At 34.9% G+C, this 24817-nt stretch overlaps 1 protein-coding gene across 1 annotated transcript in view; it reads right to left on the reverse strand.

Annotated features, from left to right (window-relative positions):
- DZIP3 (DAZ interacting zinc finger protein 3) overlaps positions 1 to 24817 on the reverse strand; it is a 98339-nt gene that overhangs the window by 54477 nt on the left and 19045 nt on the right. The window contains exons 5-13 of the mRNA XM_030329709.1: positions 22963 to 23118; positions 17911 to 18027; positions 15073 to 15153; positions 14450 to 14574; positions 11390 to 11504; positions 6029 to 6148; positions 4534 to 4635; positions 2679 to 2771; positions 1847 to 1899 (exon numbers count right to left, since the gene is read on the reverse strand). Of these exons, the coding sequence (XP_030185569.1) occupies positions 1847 to 1899; positions 2679 to 2771; positions 4534 to 4635; positions 6029 to 6148; positions 11390 to 11504; positions 14450 to 14574; positions 15073 to 15153; positions 17911 to 18027; positions 22963 to 23118 (962 nt within the window). The remainder of the gene's footprint in view (positions 1 to 1846; positions 1900 to 2678; positions 2772 to 4533; positions 4636 to 6028; positions 6149 to 11389; positions 11505 to 14449; positions 14575 to 15072; positions 15154 to 17910; positions 18028 to 22962; positions 23119 to 24817) is intronic.

The following is a 24817-nucleotide window of genomic DNA, read 5'->3' on the forward strand; positions in this document are numbered from 1 at the left end:
GGATTTTTTTCATACAATGCAGTACTGTAAATGTATTTTCTCTTTCTTACGATTTCCTTAGTAACATTTTCTTTTCTCTAGCTTAGAAATTTCAATATACTGCTCTGTAACTTTTTTTAAATCCAGTCAATTCAGTATATAAAACATATACAAAATATGTGTTAATTGCCTATTTAAGCTATCAGTAAGTCTTCCAGTCAAAAACAGGCTATTAGTAGCCTGTTAAGTTTTGGGGGAGTCAAAAGTTACATGAAAATTTTTGGCTGACAGTGGGGGTGGGGTTGGTACTTCTAGCCCCTATGCTGTTCAAGGGTCAATATTAAATTTTTTGATAGAAGTAAAGGGAACACATGATAGAAACACCTAATGTCTAATGTCTTTCCAAAACTTTTAACCAGGCAAAACCAAAGGAGTAGAGTATTCCAAGCAAGGCCTGAAGGTAAAATAGATGGTATACTCAAGAACTAAAAGAAGCTCGGTATACTTGGTGCATATACACTAAGAAAAGAATGACAAGAAATGACACTAGTGAGTGCAGCAGGGACGAAGTGTCTGAAAAGTCAACCTAAGAAGTCCGAACTAAATTAAGAGCAATGAGAAGCCTCTGAAAGATTAATTTTAAACAGAGAAGTGATACAGTTCAATTTTCATTTTTGATAAGTATTCTTGATGGCTATGTAAACAACCGACTGAAGGAAGGTAAGGCTAGGGACAAAAAGACCAGTTTAGAAGCCGTTTCAGAATTCCAAGTGAGAAATAATAATGTTATTTAGTTTAGTGCAAATGTAGGGGTGGAAGTAAGGAGGCATTTACAATATTTTTAAGAAGCTGAATTGAAGGACTTAAAAATTACAGAGCAGTGCTGGGAAGGAAGATTCTAAGTCCAGTTATGGACATGCTGAACTACAGTTATTTCTGGAAATAAAAGTGGAGCTTTTTGAGGGTGCCTGGGTGGTTTAGTCGCTCAAGCATCTGATTCTTGATTTTGGTTCAGGTCATGATCTCACAGTTTGTGAGTTTGAGTCCCGCATCAGGCTTCATTCATGCTGGCAGTGTGGAGCCTGCTTGGGATTCTCTCTCCCCTCTCTTTCTCTCAAAATAAACTTTAAAAAAAAATTAAAAAATAAAACTAAAAGTGGAGCTATTTAGTATGCCAGTGGATAGATCTAATTTTAGGAGTGGAACCTATGCCAGAGATAAAGACTTGGGTTTCATTATCTTATAAAGGAAAACTGATGCCTTAGATATCAATGCCATATTCCTGGTAGTCTGAAAAATGGTAGACGTTTACACTTTCAACAGAAGAAAACAGAATCAATGAATTAGAAGAACTTTTTCTATTGAAATTTCTAATTTTAATAGCAATAATGCTCTCTACCTCTATGAGTTCCCAACTAACACTAGATCTTCCTCTGCATTACAGTTTTCTCATCCAAGAAATAAGATGATTCTAATCATTCCAGCAAGCTTGGAGGCCTGGATAAGTTTTGAAAGCTAGGAGAAAGTTTTTACAACATAACAACTTAATTTAAATGACTTTAAGAAAAATATGTTTTGTTTTCAGGAAAAGATTATCTTTATACCTAGAGGAAAAGCATTCACATAATTAACCCTTACTTGCTTTAGAATTTAATTGTCTACAGCATAGGGAGAGAGGAGAAGACAAACGTCAATCAAATTCAATTTTTTTCATACAACTAATACTCTTTTAAACTTAATAGAGCTCCAAAAAAGAAATTAATACACAAACTTAATGGAGCTCCAACAATGGACAGAAATAGAAAAAAAGCAGCAACTGAAAAATATGTACATGCTCAGGAAAAAGAAGAGTTTATTTCAAGCTTACCTTGCTCCTAAATTTTCAATGGTTATATATTCATCCTTTCTCACAACTTCAAACTGCAAGTGATGGAAAAAGAAAAAAATAGCCCTAAAGTAGTTCAATTTTCAAAATTCTTTAATGTTACTTCTTAGCCTTACCATTTGAAAAAAGACAATGAGAATGAAGCTAAACAGACTTTAAAACAAGTAAAACAGAAGTAACAAGGTGAACCATACGCAATCCTAATCAAACAACAAACGAGTGGATCTTAAAAAGCAGTCCAACTTTATATCAGTATAGGATTTAAATGCCAAATCTAAAACACACAAAAATATATATGCAAAAAAAGAAATAATACATATTTATCATTTTGGTCCATTAGCTTATAAACTGAAGATGTGACAAGACACTTCCTTAATTAGAAAAAATTAAGTAGATACAATGTGACTACATTGTATGTAATAGGAACAATATGTGATGTTCTACAGATATTTTCATGGGAAAATGTTTACAAACTAAAAAAAGTTCAGAAAGTCTAAAATTATTTTAATCTTAGGTGGCACAGAATTAGATTATCATCTTTGATTTATGACAGACTTTCCCTCTTGGTACAGTCATTGCCTGCTTTGTTTCTCTCCCTCCCTCCCCCTGTGTGCATCTTTATTTTTAAATATTTTTGTTGTTCTTAAGGTCCAAATCTATTGCTTTGGAGAAATCAAAGCAATAGAAAGGTCAGGGAGCTTGTCATCATCAAAAGAAAAAATATGACTAGAATACTATTATGATTCCCAAGTCTGTTTGCAGTAAAAAATACCATTTCAGTGAAGGGAAGAAAAATAAGAAAAAAGATACTTACCAAAATTTTAACAATTCCAGGTACATCACATTGTAGCATCCTTACCATGTCACCTGTACATCCTTCCTTCAAACATTTTCTCCCACTAAAACTCTAAAGTTATCAATAGAAAAAACAATAAATTATTAACAGAAAAAATACAAATAAAAATTTAAAAAATCACTAATGTACAAAATTGATTAAAGTTCAATGCAGATGTTGCTAGATGATAAAAGATGTGAACAAACACTGGAGAGTTAGCTGTTTAAAGAGAGTCCATAGGGCACGTGGGTGGCTTAGTAGGTTGGGCATCTGGCTTTTGGTATCTGCGCAGGGCTTGATCTCATGGTTCATGGGTTCGAGCCCCACATCAGGTTCCATGCTGACGGTGCAGGGTGGGATTCCCTCTCCATCTCTACCCCTCTCCCACTCACACTGTCTCTCTCTCTCAAATAAATAAAAACTTTAAAAAAATAAAGATAGCCCAATTTGTGTATTAATTGATTTCCTATTTAAAATGCATGATCACACTTTTCTCTCTCATCATTTCTACTTCAAAATCTTCAAGCAGCTATATTACAGCCTAAAATGTATTTGCTGCCCCACAGGGAAAGCAACTTCAAGTAAAATGTACTGATTAAACAAGTATAAAAAGGAATACTGAATTTTTATCAGATATATGAGGATTCCAGGGAAAGGAATAAAAATGTTGAGACCTTTCTCTGGCTCTGACCTTACTATTTCCCTTGGTTAAGTTACTTAGTGTTCTTTTACTTCTCTTTCTTGAAGTTGAGCTATATTGATTGCCCTATCAAAGAAGGTGAAAATTATTCACATGTTGCTTTAAATAAATAAATAAATAAATAAGCATAAAACTTCATACAATGATGTTTAGTGTACGATGCAAGTTCATATTTTTTTATCTGTCAATCCTCACAACAATCTTAAGAGGTAGGTATTACTATTCTCACTTCAAATGGTTTAGAAAACTGAGTCTGAGAGTCGTTAAATCACCAGCCTAATGAAAAAAAAATAGTAGTGGCTCAATCTGCACATGAACCCAGATCACTCAACACCATATACAATATTCTTTCTACTATACCACAATTCCTTTATAAGGGGTTTTCTGCTGTTTGCACAATATAGACACTCTAGAATGAAACAGTACAGACCCAACCTATGGCCATTAGCTCACGAAAGAGTAACCAATATAGAACTGAGCTTTGGAATTCTACTTTCTTAAGAATTTAATTTAATTATATTACCTTAGGTAAATAGAAATAATACAGATAGGGGTGCTCAGTTGGTTGAGCATCCAACTCTTGATTTCGGCTCAGGTCATGGGATCAAGCCCACATCAGGCTCTCTGCTGACCATGGAGCCTGTTTGAGATTCTCTTTTCTCTCTCCCTCTGCCCCCTTCCCCCACTTGTGCTCTCTATAAATAAACAAATAAATAAATAATTGAAGACTATAACATTTATTATTGTCCCCCGCTCCTTAAAATAGAAACTATCCTTAAAATTGTATGTACCCTTTCCTTTTTTTTGGTTTACCAAATATATATATCCTTTGAATCTATGTTCTTTATGTGAATACACACAACAATATTTCTATTTTTAGGACTGTAAACTTTTAAAAGGAAGGAAACAAACTGATAAAAATCACTAAACAAAGCAACTAGCAGAGTATCCCCAACACAGATGTGTTTAATAAATGGAGATAATGAACAAAGAATAATGAGGAAAAAAGCACGAGACAATAGGCAAAGAAAAATAGAGGGGAAAGAAAAAGGAGAGAAGGATATGAACAGGAAGAAATGAAGAGAAATGGATAAAGGAAGAAATTCTGTGAAGCTTTGAAGGAAAAACAAATACCTGGTCATTTTCACCTGGATATTTTAAATTTTTGAACTTTTTCCAACAAATTTTATGGAAATAAACACAGCAGCTTTTACTGCACATTAACTGAAAAAATCCCTGGAAAAGATAAAAGTAAGCAGTTGACATGAAAATAGTAGTTCATACAGATATAGAAAATACTACCATAAGTCTCATTCATTCATTTCATTCATTCATTTATTTATTTATACATGAATACCTTAAGTCACTTTCAAAACTATTCTATAACTAAATGAATTTTACATGGCATTCAAAATTTATCAACAGATCACTGGTCATCGAAGAACTTTATAGGTCATTTTTCATAGGTCCATTTTCCCATCACTAAAGACAGTGCATTAGGATAGAAAGAAAAGGCAATTTGAAGAAGTCAATGTAATCATCTTCCATATACCGCATACAACAAAATATCCAAAATTTGATGTGTGATCTTTTCAGAGGAACATGCTCTCTGCCCCTCTTCTTCACCTCCATTTTTACATTTCTCTTTTCCTCCAGCCCCAATTTCATACCATTTTCTCCTGCATCTCTGCTAATAATCACCAGACCTGATTTGTTCTCTTAGTGATAGCTACTGCATTATCCCAGGGTTTAAATTTCTTGTCCTTCCCAGTGTGAGCTCCCTGGGAACTACAGCCCTGCATCCTTTAAATAGGTAAACTACATGAATGGCATAAATTTTTTGGCCAGGAGGTTCTGCTGCTACATGCTGTCCATGTGATTGGAACCCTGGAAGCCTCCCTGGCAAACCTTAGATTTTTATCACCATATCACCTAAACCAAGACCAACTTGCCCCACGTTGAGCACTCCACTTCCCCAGGTCCACTTCCCAAAACCTGTGTTACTCTAATGAATAGATCTTGGATTTCTCCCCCATCACTCCCTGTATACATCATGCCTTGCAACTGGATTTCCACTATATGACAGAGGTGGTGTCAGAGTGGCACTGACGGTCACATCTCATCCTATCTTGTGATTTCCCACAGCCTCATTCTGATATATCCAGAGAGAACTAGACTTGAAGTACTTTGTTAAATTTCTTCAAATCCAGGTTGGTTTCATTTTGTTTGACCAAGACCCATACAACAGATAATGATCGCTTAATTAGTAACATAATTCTTGAGGAGTAACAACCTTTCTCCTTAGTAAAATGCTAATATTTTCAACCTATAACATTTCTAACTATAAAGAATATTTCACATATTTTTCATGTATGATTACAGGCATTTGAATATTACAAAATCCTTAGCAAAATCGATTATTTTTTTATTGATTCACAGGATTTAAATAATTCCTGCTCACTATGAATCTAAGTACTCAGAGATACTCAACTTCTTAACTGCATGAATTACTACTGTAATTAAACTAAGTACTCTTTTTAAACAATATTTTGATGCATGATAAAAATAATTTTTATCAAAGTTTAATTTTTAATTATATTAATTTAAAATCAGTTAATAATTATATTACCTTGTAATTGGTGTTCTTTAAAATGTCAGCTTCACAAGATCGCTCACAATCTAGATAACTGCAAATGGTCTGCTTCATTATATTACTTTCAGTTGTCTTGATAAAATCATTAAGAAGATCCTAGATTAAAAGGTTTTTTTAATTTTATGAATTATTAGTAACAAGACTGCAACACTTCCAATATTTTACCTTAAATAATATGTCCATTTTATTATCTCCCTTTTTGAAGGCATTGTATGTTTTCTTAAAAAACAGTATAGAACATATTTCCCTCATTCAAAGTAAACAATACATGAGAAGGCCCTAAATTAGAATACTGGGTTTTTTACTGAACATACTGGGTTTTTTACTGAACATGGAGAAAGGAAAAAGTCTTTATTTGAGTCTATACCTCTGTTCACCATCCTAACTCATGGCACGACACCCAGCATGTTCCTGTCAAAAATTACTTGCTCTGATATACATACAGAGAGACAACAAATCACTGGGAGCCCAGGAGGGTCTGCTAGAACTGGTCTCCAGAACACCATATTGGTAGTGGGACTCCTGGAGTGGTGCAATATGCTGCTCGCTGCCATTATGGGCAGAAGTAGCGTACAGAAATATGCTTCCAATGTTGAGTTACAACTTGGAATGAAATTTCCTATTTTAAAAATGCTGATTAAATGTAGATGAAACACATTTCCAGGTCTATGTTAAACAGGTCCTTTCACCAGGTCCTTAATCCTTATCCCTTAGAGAGACAGTATTACAAGATTTCAAATAGCAGTATTTCTAATATACTGAGAGTATACAACATGACTAATAAGCTTCTATAGACTATTTGATAAATCTAGTCACCATAACATTCTTTTGATGCCATTCAGAATTTTAAATTGATGGCTGATATTGAAGAATAAGGATATTTTGACCAAATTAACTAAAACATTTGAGTATCAAGAAGAGAGAGAAAGAAATGAGAGGCGTTTAAGGACCTTTCAGTATGAGGGTAGTATATCCTGTCAGCATAGGCAATGGCCAAATGGAAATGCTAAAAACAACAACAGCAGCAACAAAGGACTCACAGAAAATATATAACTACTGCAGTTTCACAGATCTTAAACTTAGTACTTCAATATTGATCTACTGATACTCCCACCAAATATATGCCACACATGCCTATAGGCATATATACATACGGATATACGCAGCTAGCTACAGGGGTGTGTATCTCTGTGTTTTCCATCTTCTCTACGCCAGCCCCTTGCCTTCTTTAGAACACTAACTACAATTTGTAACTATTTTATTGGGTTTTTTTCCCTTTTTAATCCTTTTGTTCCTTATTCTTTATTCCTTATCTCTTGCCTCCCATCTTAGGCATTCATTCATTCAACATATTTACAAAATGCCTGTTTTAAGCCAGCTTGCTATGGAAGTTATGTATGTTAATGGTAACAGTAGTAAACTTAGCAGGCTAAGACTTAGCCCTCATAGGACTCACATCAATGTCATCTACCACTATCTATTCAGCTTCAAGCCAGAAATCTTGAACTCAGCTACTGCATAATAGATTCCATCACCTTTTGCATGTAATATATCAACAAGTAACTACTGAGTCTTCTTCCAAAATACATTGCATATTTTTCCATTTCTATCTCCATTTTTACCACTGGAGCTGCCTAACAGTTAGGCAGCTGTTACCTAGATTATTAACTGTAACAGCTGCCTAACTGCCTCCCTCTTCCCCACCTACTCTGCTCCAAGGTACTCTCTACACAGAAGCAAAAGATGTCAGTTACTTGCTTAAAACTCATCAATGGCTTCCCACTGTACCTAAAACAAAGTGGGGAACCCTTACCAAGGACTGCAAGGTTCTGCAGAACGTGCTGCTGAACCCAGTATATCTAGCCATCTCTTCAAATTCATCTCTAGCCTTGCTCATTATAAAATTTACAGTTTTATCTTTTTCAGTTCCTCAGACTTGCTTGTGAAAGCCACACTATATTCCATTTACCTAGAATTGTTCTTCCCCCAGTCTTCACAGAGCTAGTTCTAGTCTCAATCTGCTGGTTCCAACTTGAGTATCACCTCCCAGAGAGGCCACATACACATACGCATATATACGTACAAATATAGATACATACAGTATACAAGTGTATATGTGCGTGTTCTCCATTTTCTCATTTTATTATAATTTGATTATATCATTCTACTGTTTAAAAGTCTTCAGGGGTTTCACATTAAACTCAAGATAGGGTCTGAACCCCATACTTGGCTTATTAAGGCCTTCCATGATGTGGCTGACATTTACCTCTGTTATATTATGCATTTATGAAACAAGAACAGACGGTCATTTAAAAAAAACCCAAAGAACATAATACGGAACAACAACAAAAACTCTTAGTAGATAATAGCTGAAATAGTCATTGAAATTAAAATTTCAACAGAAGGATAGGAACAATGGTAATGTTAAAAAATAACAAGCATTTCAAAGGACACCACCCTGGCTAGGGTGCCAGCATCTCTAAGGGTGCTATATTGCCCCACCAGGATGAGTTTATCTAAGGGGATATATGAGGACGGGAACAACTGGGGCAGGGAAGGCCTTTGGTGGAACTCACCCAGGATAAAGGGGTACAGGTCGCCCTCTAATTGCCCTAAAAAGAAACTAATCATAATGTCTGAGAAGCAAGATTTTCAGTGGGTTGCCAGGCATCAATCTTAACAAATTAAGAACATGCTGGCCTACAGCCAGAACAGGGTCATTGAAGCATTCTGCTCTGTCAGACATTAAACCTTTATTGGATTTTAAAGAAGTAAGGGAGTGAGGGCTGGTAGAAAGTCCAAAGCAGCTGGAATGGTGGCTGGGTGCCCAAAAAACTCATGGCAGCAAATATTTTTGGAAGCTGTATATAAATATTTTAACATTATAATAACTAATATAATAGCACTAGTGTGCACTGGCTGAATATCAGCCCTACACAGAAAGCTAAAGCTGAGGAAAATATCCTAGAAAATAGTACAAAAAAATAAAATGTAAGAAATAAGGAAAAAAATAATAAAATCAGAGATTCAGTTCAAGATGTCAAGTATCTGAATAATAAACATTTCAGAAAGAAAAAATGGAAATGAAGAAATTATCAAATAAGTAAATTTTTAGAATGTACCAGAACATTTTCAAAATATAATCTCAGAACACTAGAGAACACAGAATATCCTAAAAATTCCCAGAAAGAAAAAAACAAAACAGGTTACCAGCAAAAGATTGAGAATCAGAGCATCAGATTTCTGAAAAGTACTATTGGAAGCAAAGAAGGTAACAGAAACACACTGAAAATATAAAGGAAAATAATTTGCACCCTACAATTGGATGCCCAGGCAAGATACAAATAAAGTGTACAAAAAAGAAATTATTTCGAAGACTTGAAAGATCTCAAAAAATTTACCTCCCAATCAAGTACCCTTTTCTAGGAAGCTGCTGAAGGAGCTGTACCACCAAAACAAGGGAGTAAAGCTAAAAAGAAAGCTTGAGATCAAAGAAACAGACGATTCTACATAGAAGTGAAGGATATTCCAAGGAATAAAAGAAAAACCTAAGGCACATTTAATAAAAACATATGACTGACTATTGGTAGGATGGGGAAAGGGAAATGTATGTGTAAAGGGGAGGTATAAGAACTAATAAACCCTCCTCATCTGCCATCATGGGTAGTCAAAGATAATATCTACCATGGAGAAATATTCAAAAAGCAGCACATCTTTTCAAAAAATATAGGTAAATATTAAAGAAAAATGTCTAGAGAGTTGGAAGAAGGTTTCTCTAGTTAGGAACTACAATTAAAGCTGATGTACCACAGACTGTTAATGTTTAAGTCTTCTAATATTTGACAAACTACATACATGTATTATTTTGCATGAAATAAAAAAAATTCACTAAAAAAAGTTTGAATAACAAAAAATATTTTAAAAGGAGGAAAAAGAGAAAAGTAAGACCAAGTAGGGCCTGCTTTAGGCAAGCAGTGAAGTTCAATGTTAAAAATAATATATAAAATCATTACTAAGTCTAGGTTTAAGGTCATGTGATTATCCTGATAAATGCCAAAAACTGCTTATTCTATTGATTACTGTGAGAGCTACACTAAAATAGTACTCTGAGAGTGGAGAGTTTTCTATCTCTCCTTCTAGTTATATTAGCTTTTGTCCCATACATCTCGAGGCTCTATTATCAGCTATATACAATTTGACCTATTACAGCTTACTAGAAAGTTGAATTTTGTATCTTTACAAACATCTGCTTTGAGGAATGCATTTGGCTTTAAAGTCAGCCCAAACATAAAGATCCTGAAAGGTTTAAAGTAAAAGTCTGAAAAGACGTATGTCATTCAAACACTAACCAAAAGAAACTCAGTGTAGCTATTTTCATATTAAACAAATTAAAAAGTGACTGTAATATGACTTAAAAGATGGAAGAAAGTTACCCCAAAAGTAAAGAATACCCAGAAAGTATGAGGAAATGGAAACCCTCATACTTTGCCTTAAGAATACAAACTGGTACAAACTTTCTAAGAGGATATATGAAGACAAATACCAACATGTTTACAAGTGTTTTAAAGACTTCACAATTCCACCTTTAGAAATGTGTCCTATGGGAATTATGTGGGACATGCACAAAGATGACTTTACATAATAATGAAAAACTGGAATGTTTAGGATAAACTGAATATTCAACAGCAGGAAACTGGTTATGCAAATTAAAGCATGATTTTATGATGAACCATGAAAACAAATCATACTGTAGAATAATCTAATTACTGGGAAACTCAGAGTATATATTTCTAAACTATATATCAATGTATATAACATACCAATTTACTAAAAATAAAGGGTACAAGTGTTTATACATGTGTGTCTGGAAAAACATAAATAAAAATACTAGTATTAGTTTCTCCTTTTGAGGAAACATGGATAAATTTTATCTTTCAGTACTTAAACATTTTTCAAATTTTCTGAAATAATTTTTTTAAGTTTTCTTAGTACTTTTTAAATTCAAATCAACAACAAAATAACGGTAAGTATAATTAGAAAAAAAAGTAAGTTAATTAACTACCACATTTAGCTATAGCCCCATGAAGTACCGGACCTGCATAGCTTTTAATCTTCTTGTTTCTAAATAACAAATCTTGTTATTTGCTAACACAGCTTCTATGTGTTGAATCATACATTCTGCACAAAGTAATGGAATTAATGTTGTTTCTTATACAAAAAGCTAATTTCCAATAAAAGAACATGCTGCTATAGAATACGACAAAATTAGCACAGACCACACTTCATCAAAGAGGATTCTGATTAGTCACAGATGAAATGCTGTTCTTAATTTCTTACTTTAAAAGTTGTAGGTAAATCTTCATCTTCTGCAGGATCTATGTCAAACCAATGATCATTTGTATCTCCTATTTCTTGTAAGCTTTTATGAAATTCTAGCAGTCCTCCATTATATCTGTAAGGCATTTATTTTAAAATAAGGTTAGTTTGAATGGGACTTTAACTAGATAGTTTACCAATAAGACAATGAGCAACTCTTTTTTTTTTTTTTTGGTGGTAAGTAGGGTGATGATAACCTCTGGCATGCTATAGAAATACAAATACTAGGACTCTCACCTGTGGTAGATTGGGATGAAATACAGGTGGAAGGGGAGGCAATAGATTATGTAGTAGCTCAAGCTTGAACAGTATGGGGGCCTTGGTAATTAAAGGGATTGTAGAGTTGGTTGGCTTTTGTCTACTGTCTTGGAAGCCTTGAAGAAAGAGAATGACAGTCACAGGTCAGCCAACTATTGACTCAGGGCACACTGTGAAAGACAGAGGACTCTATGGCAGCATTTAAAGAGACTCTCTCCTGCAGCCATAAAGATAATATGTGCTGAAAATCAGGCCAGATTTAGTCACAAGGTGAAACAAACTGCAAAAGAGACCAAATGTACCTCCTTGACAGGACTATTACCAATTCAGGACACCCTGTGAAAGCTAAAAGGCCTCTACGGTAACATTTAAAGAACCCTTACCAATTCTAATAAGGGCAAACTGTGCTGAAAATGAGGCCCAGTATTTAATCATAAGGTTAAAACAGCAGCAAAAACTAAAAACACTGCCTCAGTAGATTATGCTAAAATCAGGGCTCTGATCAGGGAGAAAGTAGACCCTGAGGTCTGAAATGGAGACATTTAAGTAAAACCCTTAAATTGCCTTCAACCCTCTGGCTGACAAGGAGTATCAGAATCCCTTTACTGACCAAGTATCATCTGAGGTTCATATCTCAAAAGATGATGCCCTTCCTTCTCAAGATCCTTTCCCATCTGTGCTTACTGCCCATAGAGCAATAACTCTAGGGTCAGGTATAAACAGAGCCCATGTAAGAAAACAGAGTTCCTGCCCTGAAAGAAAAAGCTTATTCAGCCTAAGAATTGCAGAACTTGACCAGTATGTACTGGCAGAAACATATGTGGGAGTGGATCTTAAGAGTGTTGACCCAATAGACAAATATACAACTGGATAGAGAAGTGTATGTTGATATGGGAGGACTCTTCCACAATTCAAGATTTACTTTCCTAGCTAGGACACCTGAGACACCATGCTGCTGAGAAGGCTACTTGAAGCTTGGATCCAACATTGACCTATAGTAATTAAGGTGGAAATGCAGGAAATTTGAAGGCAGAGTATTAAAGAAAGTTCAAGGAGGTAAGGATATTATAATGGACTTACTACCTAAGACCAGAGAAGCCACCACTAAACATAGTTCCCTGGAAAGGCACAGAGGACACTCTATTAAAGCAGTGTTTTCAGGCAGTTCAGTGGTGGTTGTTCTGTATAGGCCAGGGATGAAAGTCAATGATGCTGTCATGTGACTGGGGTTTCTAGTTATCTGTGATATGGAAAGCAGATTCTCTCCAACACCCATCAGTAAAGAGACTAAAGAATAGTTCACACATCTGGGGGAAGGACAGCAATATACATTCTCTGTCTTGTCTCACAGCTATGAGAATTCTCTCTACAATATAAAGAGATTTTGATCATCCTAAAATTCTGCAAAACATCACACCAGTCCACTATATTGATGACATCATGTTAGTAAATGGGAAGCAGGAAGTCTTCTGGGTACCCCAGTGAAAAACAAGCATGCCAGAGGATAGATGATAAACCTTACAAAAGAATCAGGTAACTACCACAGAGATGACTCTTCTAGGAATCCCATGGTTGGACACAGCAGTAATACTGCATAAGGATTTAAACTGCCTAATTCATCTTTCAAATCTCAAATATTATTTCCTCAAGAAGACTTCTGATTCTCATAACTAGACTGGGGGCCCAGTAAAAACTTTAATTATTCACTGTATTTTCCTTCATAGCTCTTTATTATATTTCCAAATTAATTAGTTGTATAACTGATTATTTGATTAAGGCCTACAAGATTCACTATAATGTCAGTTACATGAAGATAGGAACTGTTTTGCACATCATTGTATCCCCAATGCTATCTAGAGATGCTAGCACAGTCTCTAGAATATGATACATTCTTAGCAAATAAAATTAATGAATTATGCTACAAATGGCTAAGGGTACAAATAAGGAAACAATCCATATCGGTTTCCCCATACAATTTCACTAAACATATAATCCCCAATGTTCCCCAAACATAGCATCTGGACTCTTTCAATGCTTTAAAAGCTCATTTATACCTTAAACACCTATTCAACTGGTGATAGTATTAATAACTACAATCAGCATTTATTTATTAAGCCTACCATTTTTGTGTTCTTAGCACTAATTTTTTTTTAAAGTTTATTTATTTATTTTGAAAGAGAGAGAGAGAGAGAAAGAGAGTGAGACAGAGAGAGAGAAAGTGAGAGAGAGAATCCCAAGCAGGCTCCATGCTGTCACCATGGAGCCCAATGCAGGGCTTGATCTCACAAACTGTGAAATCATAACCTGATCTGAAATCAAGAATCTAACGCTTAACCGACTGAGCCACCCAGATGCCAGAGCACTTAATCATTTGCAACATTCCTATAAGGTTGGCACTATTATTAGTTCCATTTTATAGATAAAAAACATAAGGCTGAAAAAAAAAAAGATAAGGCTGAGCAACACTACATTCCTTAGAGTCATTGATTAGCTACATAGTAGAAAATGGATTTAAACCCAGTTCTGTCAGATTCCAAAGCCTATGGTCCCTAATGTCTTTGCTACACTGACTTTTACTGCCATGATCTGTTAGATTTGATATTTAATATTCTCAAATACATTAAAGAAATTATTTCTATAGGAACAGGTGAAGAAGACCCAGAAGAGCACAAATGTCATCATACCTAGTATAGTGCAAAAACTATCCATGTCACAATGCTAAAAGTTGAAAGACAAGATTTACCCATTTATTAAAACCCTTACCTCTTCTGGGCACATCGAAGCAAACCACGTCCAAAATAAACTAAAGACATAAAGTTTTCACAAATTTCATTTTCTTGGATCACCATCTTCATCACTAGAAATTTATTCTCTGCTTCTGTATAATCCTGTAGTAACATAAAACTAGGTTTGGCTGATGTAAAAAGCATTTTTTTTTTCTATTACAAGAATTATTTTCCAAACTGGAGAAATTAGGGCAGCTTTAATATTGATCCAGTCATGCAGTCATTTATTCACATCTCTAATCCTAGCATCTCTGTATGTGATCATATAGATAATATACTCAGTGATTAAAATACCTATTCACAAAAGAACTTAAGATCTTCCCTAGCCAACATTTCAAAATGAACATTTAGAGAATTTCTTTTTTTTTTAATATATGAAATTTATTGTCAAATTGGTTTCCATACAACACCCAGTGCTCATCCCAAAAGATGCCCTCTTCAATGCCCATCACCTGCCCTTCCCTCCCTCCCACCCCCCCACCAACCCTCAGTTTGTTCTCAGTTTTTAAGAGTTAGAGAATTTCTAAAATCAACATTTTGTTAAAATCAAGTCATCGTATGTGAAAACACTTACAATGGGCAATAATACATACTACATACCTCTTTCTTTCCTCTTTCAGTGAGTGCTACTCCATATAAAAATAATAATGTCAGATAATAACCAATATTAATCTGATGTGCCTAAAAAGAAAAAAAATTAATTGGCTCTTTAGACGAAAATAGTTTTTAGTATAGTAAGTTTAATTAAATATCCTAGGCTACTCAGTAATTATTAAAAAGAGTAAAAATTATCATATTATCGATCATCTAATAAGAGAAATAGCAAATACACTAGATGTATTTGATAATTCAACCCTGAAGAAGAAAGAGGATAATTGATAATCTCAAAATAAAACACTAGAGTGTGATTAAAGAAAATGAAAGCCATCAGGATTTATTGTCTCCTTCCCCCTCCTGCCCCCACATGCTACAAATGGCTAAGGATCTCCATACAGATGTAGCAGTGAGTACAACTACATTCTGAGTCCCTGAAGTCCTTCAAAACAGGAGGGTGGTCTTAGAGACTCCGGACACAACACCCACTGTACCAACACCAACTTCCTGGTTTTGATAATATATACTGTTATGTAACATCTAACTATTGGGGAAAACTGAATGAAAGGTATTCAAAAACCTTTCTGCACTTCTGTATTGTACAGCTATATTTTTGCAACTTCTGTGCATCTAAAGTTACCTCAAATAAAAAGTTTAAACATTGTCCATGGAGAACGATATTGTACATTCTGTTCGTAAGCTCTCTATTGACTTAAGATCATAACCCTGTCTTTTGTCACATTAGCTTTTTACAAGACTGTCCCATAAACAAGATCTTTTGCAGGTACATAGGGATGATAAGCATCTGCAGGACAGAAGTCTTTTTCTTTACTGATCTAACTGTATTCTCTTACTTAGCATATTTCTCATGGCCAACAGTACACATTTATGAGGTAACTGGCTAGTGTTAGAATTTGGCTTCAAATTAATCTCAGGGCAAATAGACATGCATGTTTGCGCTCAATGGACCAAGTGAGTTTGTGTTCACACACCGGTTTCCATCTTAAAATTTCCATTTCTGCAGAGGAGGTAAAATGCAGTTCAGAGAATGGACTCTAAAGCCAAGACTACATGGATTTGTATCCTGACTCTACTACTTACTACCTGCTGAATTAAGCAAGTTGTTTAACCTCTTTGCTTCAGTTTCTAATCTATAAAATGGGAATAATGGTGGAGGGATGGTGGTTATGAAGAGCAAATGAGCTAATCCTTACAAAAAGTGCTTAGAACAGTGTCTGTCATACAGCAAACACTAAATAAGTGTAAGCTATTATTTTATAACTTTAAAAAAATTGGTTTCACAAATAAATACAACAGAGCCTTTGGCTCACACAAGTCTAAAAAGAACATTTTGAGAACAGGATAAGATGTGGAATTGTGGTAATGATATAATCATAAATAAAAGGTAAAGAACTCAGGAATTTACAGATGTAAGTGGTAGGTTTCTGACCTACATGACTCTGCCCTTCCCTTCCTACGATCCCCGCCACTATTAGCAGGGATTATTCTAAGTACTGGAACTCAATGGATATAGAGATATTATTGGCAACTGTCCCCTGCCCTCACCCCACTGCCACCTCCTACCAAGTTGCTCCACCTATCCTTGGTGGCCTTGGTGGCCTTGAGGAACAGTGAGAGCTACAGGATACAGCAGTAGGCTGCTCTGATCATGACGATTCCAATTCTGCTCAACAATGCTACCAGGAGAGGGATCTCTTCTATTTCTTAACGTAAGACTCATCATTGAAATAATGCCTAAGTACAGTAGGCTAAGCAATCAGCATCTTTTAATGCTCATTTATTTTACTTCCTGGCAACCTGGTCAGTGGGAGAAACAGCACATCTTCAGCATCCCAGAAGTTCTTGCTGAAAACTTGTTAATACAAACTCCCTTTTGTTGGCTCTTTTGACTCCATGTACAATTCCTTTAGGGTGGTATATATCACCACTTAGAACACCCATCCCGAGAGTCCTAAATAAAGATGATTTCTCCACATCTTTATAATATGGGATTTGGTGTCTTTGGGTACCTTGGTTGGTACCTGGGTGGTCCTTTCTTGACAGTAACTCTAATCCATCTTCTACATGTGTACAAAATTTAGTTTACTGATCCAAATTATTCAAGCAACTGATTTTTCCTTTTACTGTCCTATACTATTGGTTCTGATTTTTTTTTAAGGTTTATTCATTTTTCAGAGACAGAGAGAGTGTGAGCAGGGCATGGACAGAGAGGGAGACACAGAATCTGAAACAGGCTCCAGGCTCTGAGCTGTCAGCACAGAGCCTGACGCAGGGCCTGAACTCACAGACGGAGAGATCATGACCTGCACTAAAGTCGGAGCCACCCAGGCGCCCCATATTGGTTCTGATTTTTGATGCCAGGTTTATTCTTCCTCAGATTTTCTATTTATAACATACAAATATATCTTGTTAATTTTATCTCTCATGAGTACTCAATAACAGATGACAGAAGTTCCAATTTTTACAAATATAGTTATCAGAAGAGGAGCTGATTAATAACTAGGAGGAAAGCAAGCAGTAGTTTCTCAAGTTTATAACTATTTCAATTGGGAAAGTCCAATTTTACTATTTACTGAAGTTTCTCTTTATTGAAGATGAACAATTTTATGGTAAGGAAGGGACTAGATTAGGCTTATTATGGACATGCAGTCATCAAAAAGTACAAGACACAGGAAGGAAATAAATTTATGCATACTTTTTCTCTAGAGGTAAAAGGAAAATACAAACTGGTCTACACCTTAAAACAAGCATGCATTGGCTACCCTCTCATTGAGAAATGTTGTCCAAACCCATTATTTCAAACTTTCAAAAGAAAACACTTACAGTATAATTAGTAGCCTGAACATTCCTAAGTGCTGCTTCCAGTTGTGTTATCAAGAAACGTAAAGTTAAAACAGGAACAATTTCCTCCCCATTCTGACTGTTAGCTGCAACTTCTCTCTGTGGAAAATAATTTGGTCCAAAATTTAAGTTAAAGCAAATATCTACACTTATTTTTATTATACAAATAATACACGCTCGTTGTAGAAAATCTGGAGAGGATTTAAAGAAAAAATCCACACCAGCGAGATACAATTGTTTTCTTGTTTATTTTTCAGTCTGACAAATCTTCTTTGTAACTATTTCCTCAAAACACTTAAAAAGCATTCCTAAGCCTGCTGAGGGGTTGGCCACAACCACTTCTATCAGTAATCCCAGTTTATTCTCATACCTTCTATCCTCTAAGCATAGCTAAAATCTTCCCTCCAGCCCTGACCCTGCAGTAAGCAGGAATGCTTGGCATTAATACCAACACGAGGGCAAGGCATCTTAAGCTACGATCTGATTGGAACCAAGCTAATATACGACTTATATCACAGTTTGTTACTGCCATGGATGAAATGAAAAGGAGGACTGTGTGTTATCTTTGCATCCATTTCCCAAGCCTTGTACCTACAAGTGCTTGGCTTAAATTCCATTATCTGTTTAATGATATATTATCTGTGTGGAAAATTTAACCTACACTTTCTTAACTTGGTTTCTAGTATACGATACTGTTCCGTTTTTCTCCTAGATAACTAGAGACTTTATTTCCGTCTCTCTAGCACTCAATTTAATGAACGTCTTCCCCCATCATCACATACATTCCCTAAAGTAACCCACTGTCATGTTTTTAAGTAGTGTCTACGTACTGACAGTTTGCAAGTTTATATTTCCAGCTCAGAACCATCCCCTTAATTCCAGACTCATATATCCAACCAGTCACTCAACACTAGCTCTTGAATTTGAGTAGGCATATAAAACCTAACACTGAAGTTCCACCTCCTTTAGAACTAAAAAAGCTGGAAAAAAATGTAAAAGCCATTTTTTGAAAGCAACAGAAAGCTATGAAGGCATTGAAAATCTCTGGAGCCAACATTCAGACATGAGACTGACTTTTGGAGCCACTTTTCTCCATAAGGCAATTGACACTTTCAGTTGTGGCTAACATGTTAGGCGTAGCTTTTAGCCAACTTACAAAGCTGGGGGAAAAAACAGAGTGTATGACCTATCAAGGATGAGGGACCCTGGTAAACACCTCATCCTTTGGTGTAGACTCTGAAGAAATATACCCTTAAAGTAAGAGTGTCTGTTTTTGTTCCAGTTTGAATTTAAGTAGTTTATTTGGGAGGTTCAGAGAACAATGGTGGAGAATAGAGATGTGATGCAGGGAAGGAAAAACAAGCTTTAAATTAATGGGTGAGTTATTAAGTTAGTTACCCACAGTGGGAAGCTGGGGTTAATAGAACAGAGATACTCTGTAAACCAGTGAAAAATACAAGCTGCAGTATTATTCAACTCAAGGGGAGAGAAAACTGGAATATTTGCAGAATGCCCAAGGCTTATTGAGTGGTGATGGGGTGACATGAGAATATTAATTCCTTGGGATTTCTGAACTGCCATGAGTACAGCCTTCTGTAGTTTCAGGAAAAACAAAAAACAAAAAACAAAAAAAAACCTTGGGGCATAGACACATGGAAAACTGGAGATTGTCCAGAGCATACTGAAATAAGAGTCCAAGGGGCCAGGAGTTATGTGCAGGACACTCACAGTATCTACTACAAAAGGTAAAACATAAATAGACCCTTCTTCACAGAAGCTTGGAAACATCTCAATCCCTAGTTGAATGAAGTGATCTGCCAGAAAAGCACAAAGAAGCATTACTAAGGGAAGATTTTGTCCAGTTTTTCTAGCACTTCTCAAAGCAAGGTTGCTCTAAATCAACTCTAGCAGCCACTGCAGGTAGCAGAATTCTCTATCTTCTTTTAGATGACTGTGCAATTAGTTTTGATGTTTTCATGTTCATTCATGATTTAAGTTATTTTTGCCTTTTTCTTAAGATTTTTAGCAGGGGGCTATCAATTTTACTGATCTTTAAAAGAAAACCAAGTTTTGGCTTTATTGACTTTCTTTTTTTATTCTATTTCAATAAACTTAGATATCTTTATTACTTCCTTCTTTTGACTTTGTTTTTAATTTACTGTTCTTCCATTAATCTCCTGAATTTTATGTTTAGATGACTGATATTCAACCTTGCTTCATTTTCTAATACATGTATTTCAAATTATAAGTATTCCTTGAAACACATATTTTACTTATAACACAAGTTTTGATATACATTTTTTATTCAGTTCAAAAATTTACCTAATTTCCATTGTGATTTCTGACCCATGGGTTACTCTTAAGAACGATGATTTTTTAGTTAATCTTTCTGTATTGATTTATAAGTGAATTGTACAGTAGTTTGAGAATATTCTCTATATATTGTGATTCTTTGATGAGTCTTGCTTTGTGACTAACACATGGTCAATTTTTGTAAATGCACTTAAAAAGTATGTATATTCTGCCACTGTTGGGTATCGTGTTTCATGTTTTGTGTGTGTGTGTGTGTGTGTGTGTGTGTGTGTGTCAATTAGATCAACTTTGCTATCATTCTACCTATTTTGTGTCCATGTTCTATCAGTTATTAAGAGAGTCATGTTAAAATCTACTGGGATTGTTAATTTGTCCAGTTCCCATTCAATATTACCAATTTACTCACCTTCTCATATGTAACAGTTCTGTATGTATTTGAGTCTGCTTCTGGAATTTCTCGTCTATTTTCTAGACTTGTCCACTGAATCAGGAGCAAGTAATACAATCTTGTACTTATGAGAGCTTCACATTAAGTTTCAATATCTAAGTGGGCAAATTCCCTGCCTGTCTCCCCTACACTTTTCTAATTTTCTTGGCTATTTTTCCTTTTCCCATCTGAACTTTAGAATTAGCTTTCAGTAATAACAAAACCAAAAACAACATACTTTGTCATTTTTATTCGAATTATGTGAGATACAGACAGCTTTATCACATTGTGTCTTCTTACATGTATTGCTTTTCATTTGGTCTTTTTTTCTTACTTTTATTAGAATTTTATAAATCTCTATTTAGTTTTAATATAAAGTATTGATTTCTAAACTTAATGTGAAAAAAATCAATGTGTAGATACTTGCTAAAATGCAGATTCGCAGACCTACCCCCAGAGATTTTGATTCTTTAGGACTTTAGTATGGGGTTCAGATAGTCTCATGTAGGTGGTATAGGAAAAATTTTGAGAAATACTAGTTTATATCTTATATATTTCTTGAGTGTTTTCCTAGGTATTTTCCCTTTTTTATTGCTATTATAAATAAGTACTCTTTCATCTATATCTTCTAATTGGCCGTTGTTTGCATATAGAAAGGCTACTGATTGTTGTTTCTGGGTGATTTCCAACAGATAAGAGGAAAATAGTGGCATAATTCCATCAGTTTCAAACCAGAATTCATACTGGAAAATTATCTCAGTTAAGGTTATAATTGTATGTAGTCTTTGGATATTTGTAGAGCTTGTTTGAATTGTTAATCATAACAGTATTGATTTGTTTCATGGAAATAATTAATAATGTATTCTTCCACAAAAAAGGCAACCGTGGAATTGCCCCAATTAAAGGCTACAAAGAAATGAGTAGAACATTTTCTTTAACTTTGAAAAACTCCATTCATTTAGAAACTGATATCCATCTTATGCTGAAAGTTTCACAAATTATCTAAAAAAACTATTTCCAAAATGAAAATCTACAGTATATTCTCTATAGTATTTATTTTATTCATAAATAAAAAAGTTTAGGACATTATTTTTCTTCATCTTACATTCTTGAAAAAGTTGTTAACGTTCTACAAATTAGGAAAACTGAAAGCAATTCCCTGTCCCAGGATGGCATGTTATGGGTTACTGGTAGAATAAAAATAAACACTAGACCTCACAGTCAATGGCTTACTGGCTACTAACCCATATTCCCACCATTATTCTTGAAAGGCTAGCACCAACTAACTTATTTCACTAATAAAAGTCTGTAAGTCAAGGCCCTTCGCAAAAAGTAAGATGAAGATTTCAAGACTTTAGCTACACTATTGTGAGAAAGAAAGGAGGGAGGAAAAGAGTCACCGTGAAGTAATAAGAAATACATACATGATTTCTGCTCCTAGTTCCTGATAATTTCTGGTCTTTGACTCTGGGTCCTGACACAGAGCTCCTAAAGCCCTTGGAATTTCCTAGGTGATAGGCGTATCTTTTGTTCTAATGAGATGACACTCAGCAGGCTCCTGGATAGGTCTGGTCACCAGAAACACCAAGCCATGATTAGAAGCTTGAAGCTTTTAGCCCTATCCCCCATTCCCAGAGGGAGAGGGGCTGGGCACTGAATTAGTAATTATCAATGATGATATGATATGATAAAGCCTCCATAAAAATCCTGGAAGTATAGGGTTCAAAGAACTTCCAGCTTGGCGAACACATCCACATGCCAGGGGAGCAGTGGCACATCCCAACTCCACAGAGGTAGATGCTCCTCTACTTGGAACCCTTCCAGACCTTGCCGTATATATCTCTTCATTTGGCTCTTCATCTAAATCCTTTATCATAGCCTTTATTATATAATAAATTGGTAAACATTAAGTGTTTGCTAGCTATACTAGCAAATTGTGGGACCCAAAAGGGGTCATGGGAGCCCCAATCTATAGCCAGTTGGTCAGAAGTATTAGAGACAACCTAGGACTTGTGACTGGTGTCTGAACTGGGGCAGATTTGTGGGACTGGGACTGAGCCCTTAACTTGTGGGATCTGATACTAACTCTAGGTAGATAGTGTTAGAATTGAATTGACTTGTAGGATGACTAGTTAGTATAGGAGAATTGGTGTGGGAATAAATCCACACATCTAGTGTCAAAAGTGCTGTGAGGGTAGTAGCAGTGTGAGAGTAAAGGAAAATAGTATGTTTTCCCTGGAGAGTCCTATACAAAGAGTTGCACTTCTGTCTCAAAGAACAAATTATAATCTTACCTGCATGATTTGGAAGGAAAAATTTTCTTGTAAGAACTTCTTAATGTGAGGGACCACACCTTTTGGTAGAGTATTAATTGCATTCAATAACTTCTTCATCTCTACTAGTAGGTTAACAGAGACAAGATCGGTAGGTGTGTCCTTTTCCTGTTTATCCTAGAAGACATTATTAATTAAAACTTTCCATAATTATACATGTTAATATTACTCTAATATTAAGACCAAATATTTTTAAAAAGTGCCTTTACATACTATGTGTAGATCACTGTGACAGACCTATAGAAAATCCAAGTAAGAATAAGACATTCTCTCTGCTTTCAAGGAACTTAAAACATAACAGGAAATTTAAGACCAAAACTAAGGAAGCTTTAATATATTCATTTAATACATTAATTTAATACATTCATCATAAATTCATTTGAAAATTATAAATGAAAGTAGATATTTTAAGATGTGAAAATTATACTATTTTTTATAGAGTAGTGAATTAGAAAACATCATACTTATAAACAAAGTAGTAAAATAGAATGACTCTTAATTCAGTCAGAACTGAGTAAGTCATAATAATCTTCGGTCTACAGGAACTCATTCTTACAAATTAATGAAGCCATAATTAATGGTTAATCAATAGCTATACAGTCAAGTCCTGCTGGATTATTTATTAACATTAGTTGTGAGGAATGAGTGGGCGACAGAAAGGGAGATGTGCCTGGATGATGGCCTTCCTTCAAATCTTAACATGATACCTCAGTTCCTATACACTGTTTAAACTTAGGGAATATGAATATGTTGTTGCTGACCTCTGATAATCAGAACAGACAGTTTCTTACTAAGGAGGCCATGCAAAACTTGAGTCACTGAAATGCCCTGGTGGGGGTGATTCCTTGAGCATCAGGTCTCCAACAGACTAGAATTACCCAGGAAAGTGACTAGGAATCAGTAAAGTCCACAATAGAGTCCTATCTGCCTACTCTCCCCTTCTGGATTTGAGTCTTAAATTAGGATTCCTCCATTCCCATCAATACCCAACAAATCTTACATTTTATAATACTTCATTGTATGAAAATTATATCCAAAAATGAAGGAAAATGTTAGCAGTTTGCTACATCTCAGTGAAGGGTATAGTATCCTTTGTATTATTCTTGCAACTTTTCTGTAGGTTTGATATTTTTCAAAAAGTTCAAAAAAACAAAAACAAAACTTCCACAATAGATAGACCCTTAAAAAGAATAACCACTGTTAGTACTGCACACATTTCAAACTAAAGGTCAATTCTGCAGTCAAAAAACACCACAAACTCATCTTATACTAATTACCAAATTGATAAGCAAGATTATGGCATGAATAAAAATTTTTAATAGGGCATACTATAAGCTTCACGCTTATTAAGTATTTTTATCTATAAATATGATTTCAGTTAGTTATAAATTATATAAATTCCATCTTTTAAGTCAGATATCAAAATATTTGATGCTCAAATCATTTTTGTAAAATTAATTTAGCCTCTAAACCAAATTCAGGTCAAAGTTTCTACTGCATTTGATTTCTGTATTTCCAGTTCTGTAGTTAGAAAAATATATTCTAGATCTAATCTCCCTGGTTCAAGTATATTTCCCTATGTACATCTGCATATATTGTATTTTTTTCTGCAACAGCTTTGATAGCGATAACCTCATGCAGGTGAATAATATGATTATTTTATGTTTATATTTTCTCTTCCTATATTACTTGATAATCTTATAAGCTTTGTTAACAGTGCACATCAATAATCATATATAACTATGTATGATTAAAATTGCACTAAAAGGAACCAAATAGCTCTTCATCCAACCTTAGTTAAATATAAGCACATGTG

This window comes from Lynx canadensis, chromosome C2, assembly GCF_007474595.2.
Source record: "Lynx canadensis isolate LIC74 chromosome C2, mLynCan4.pri.v2, whole genome shotgun sequence".
Lineage (NCBI taxonomy): Eukaryota > Metazoa > Chordata > Mammalia > Carnivora > Felidae > Lynx > Lynx canadensis.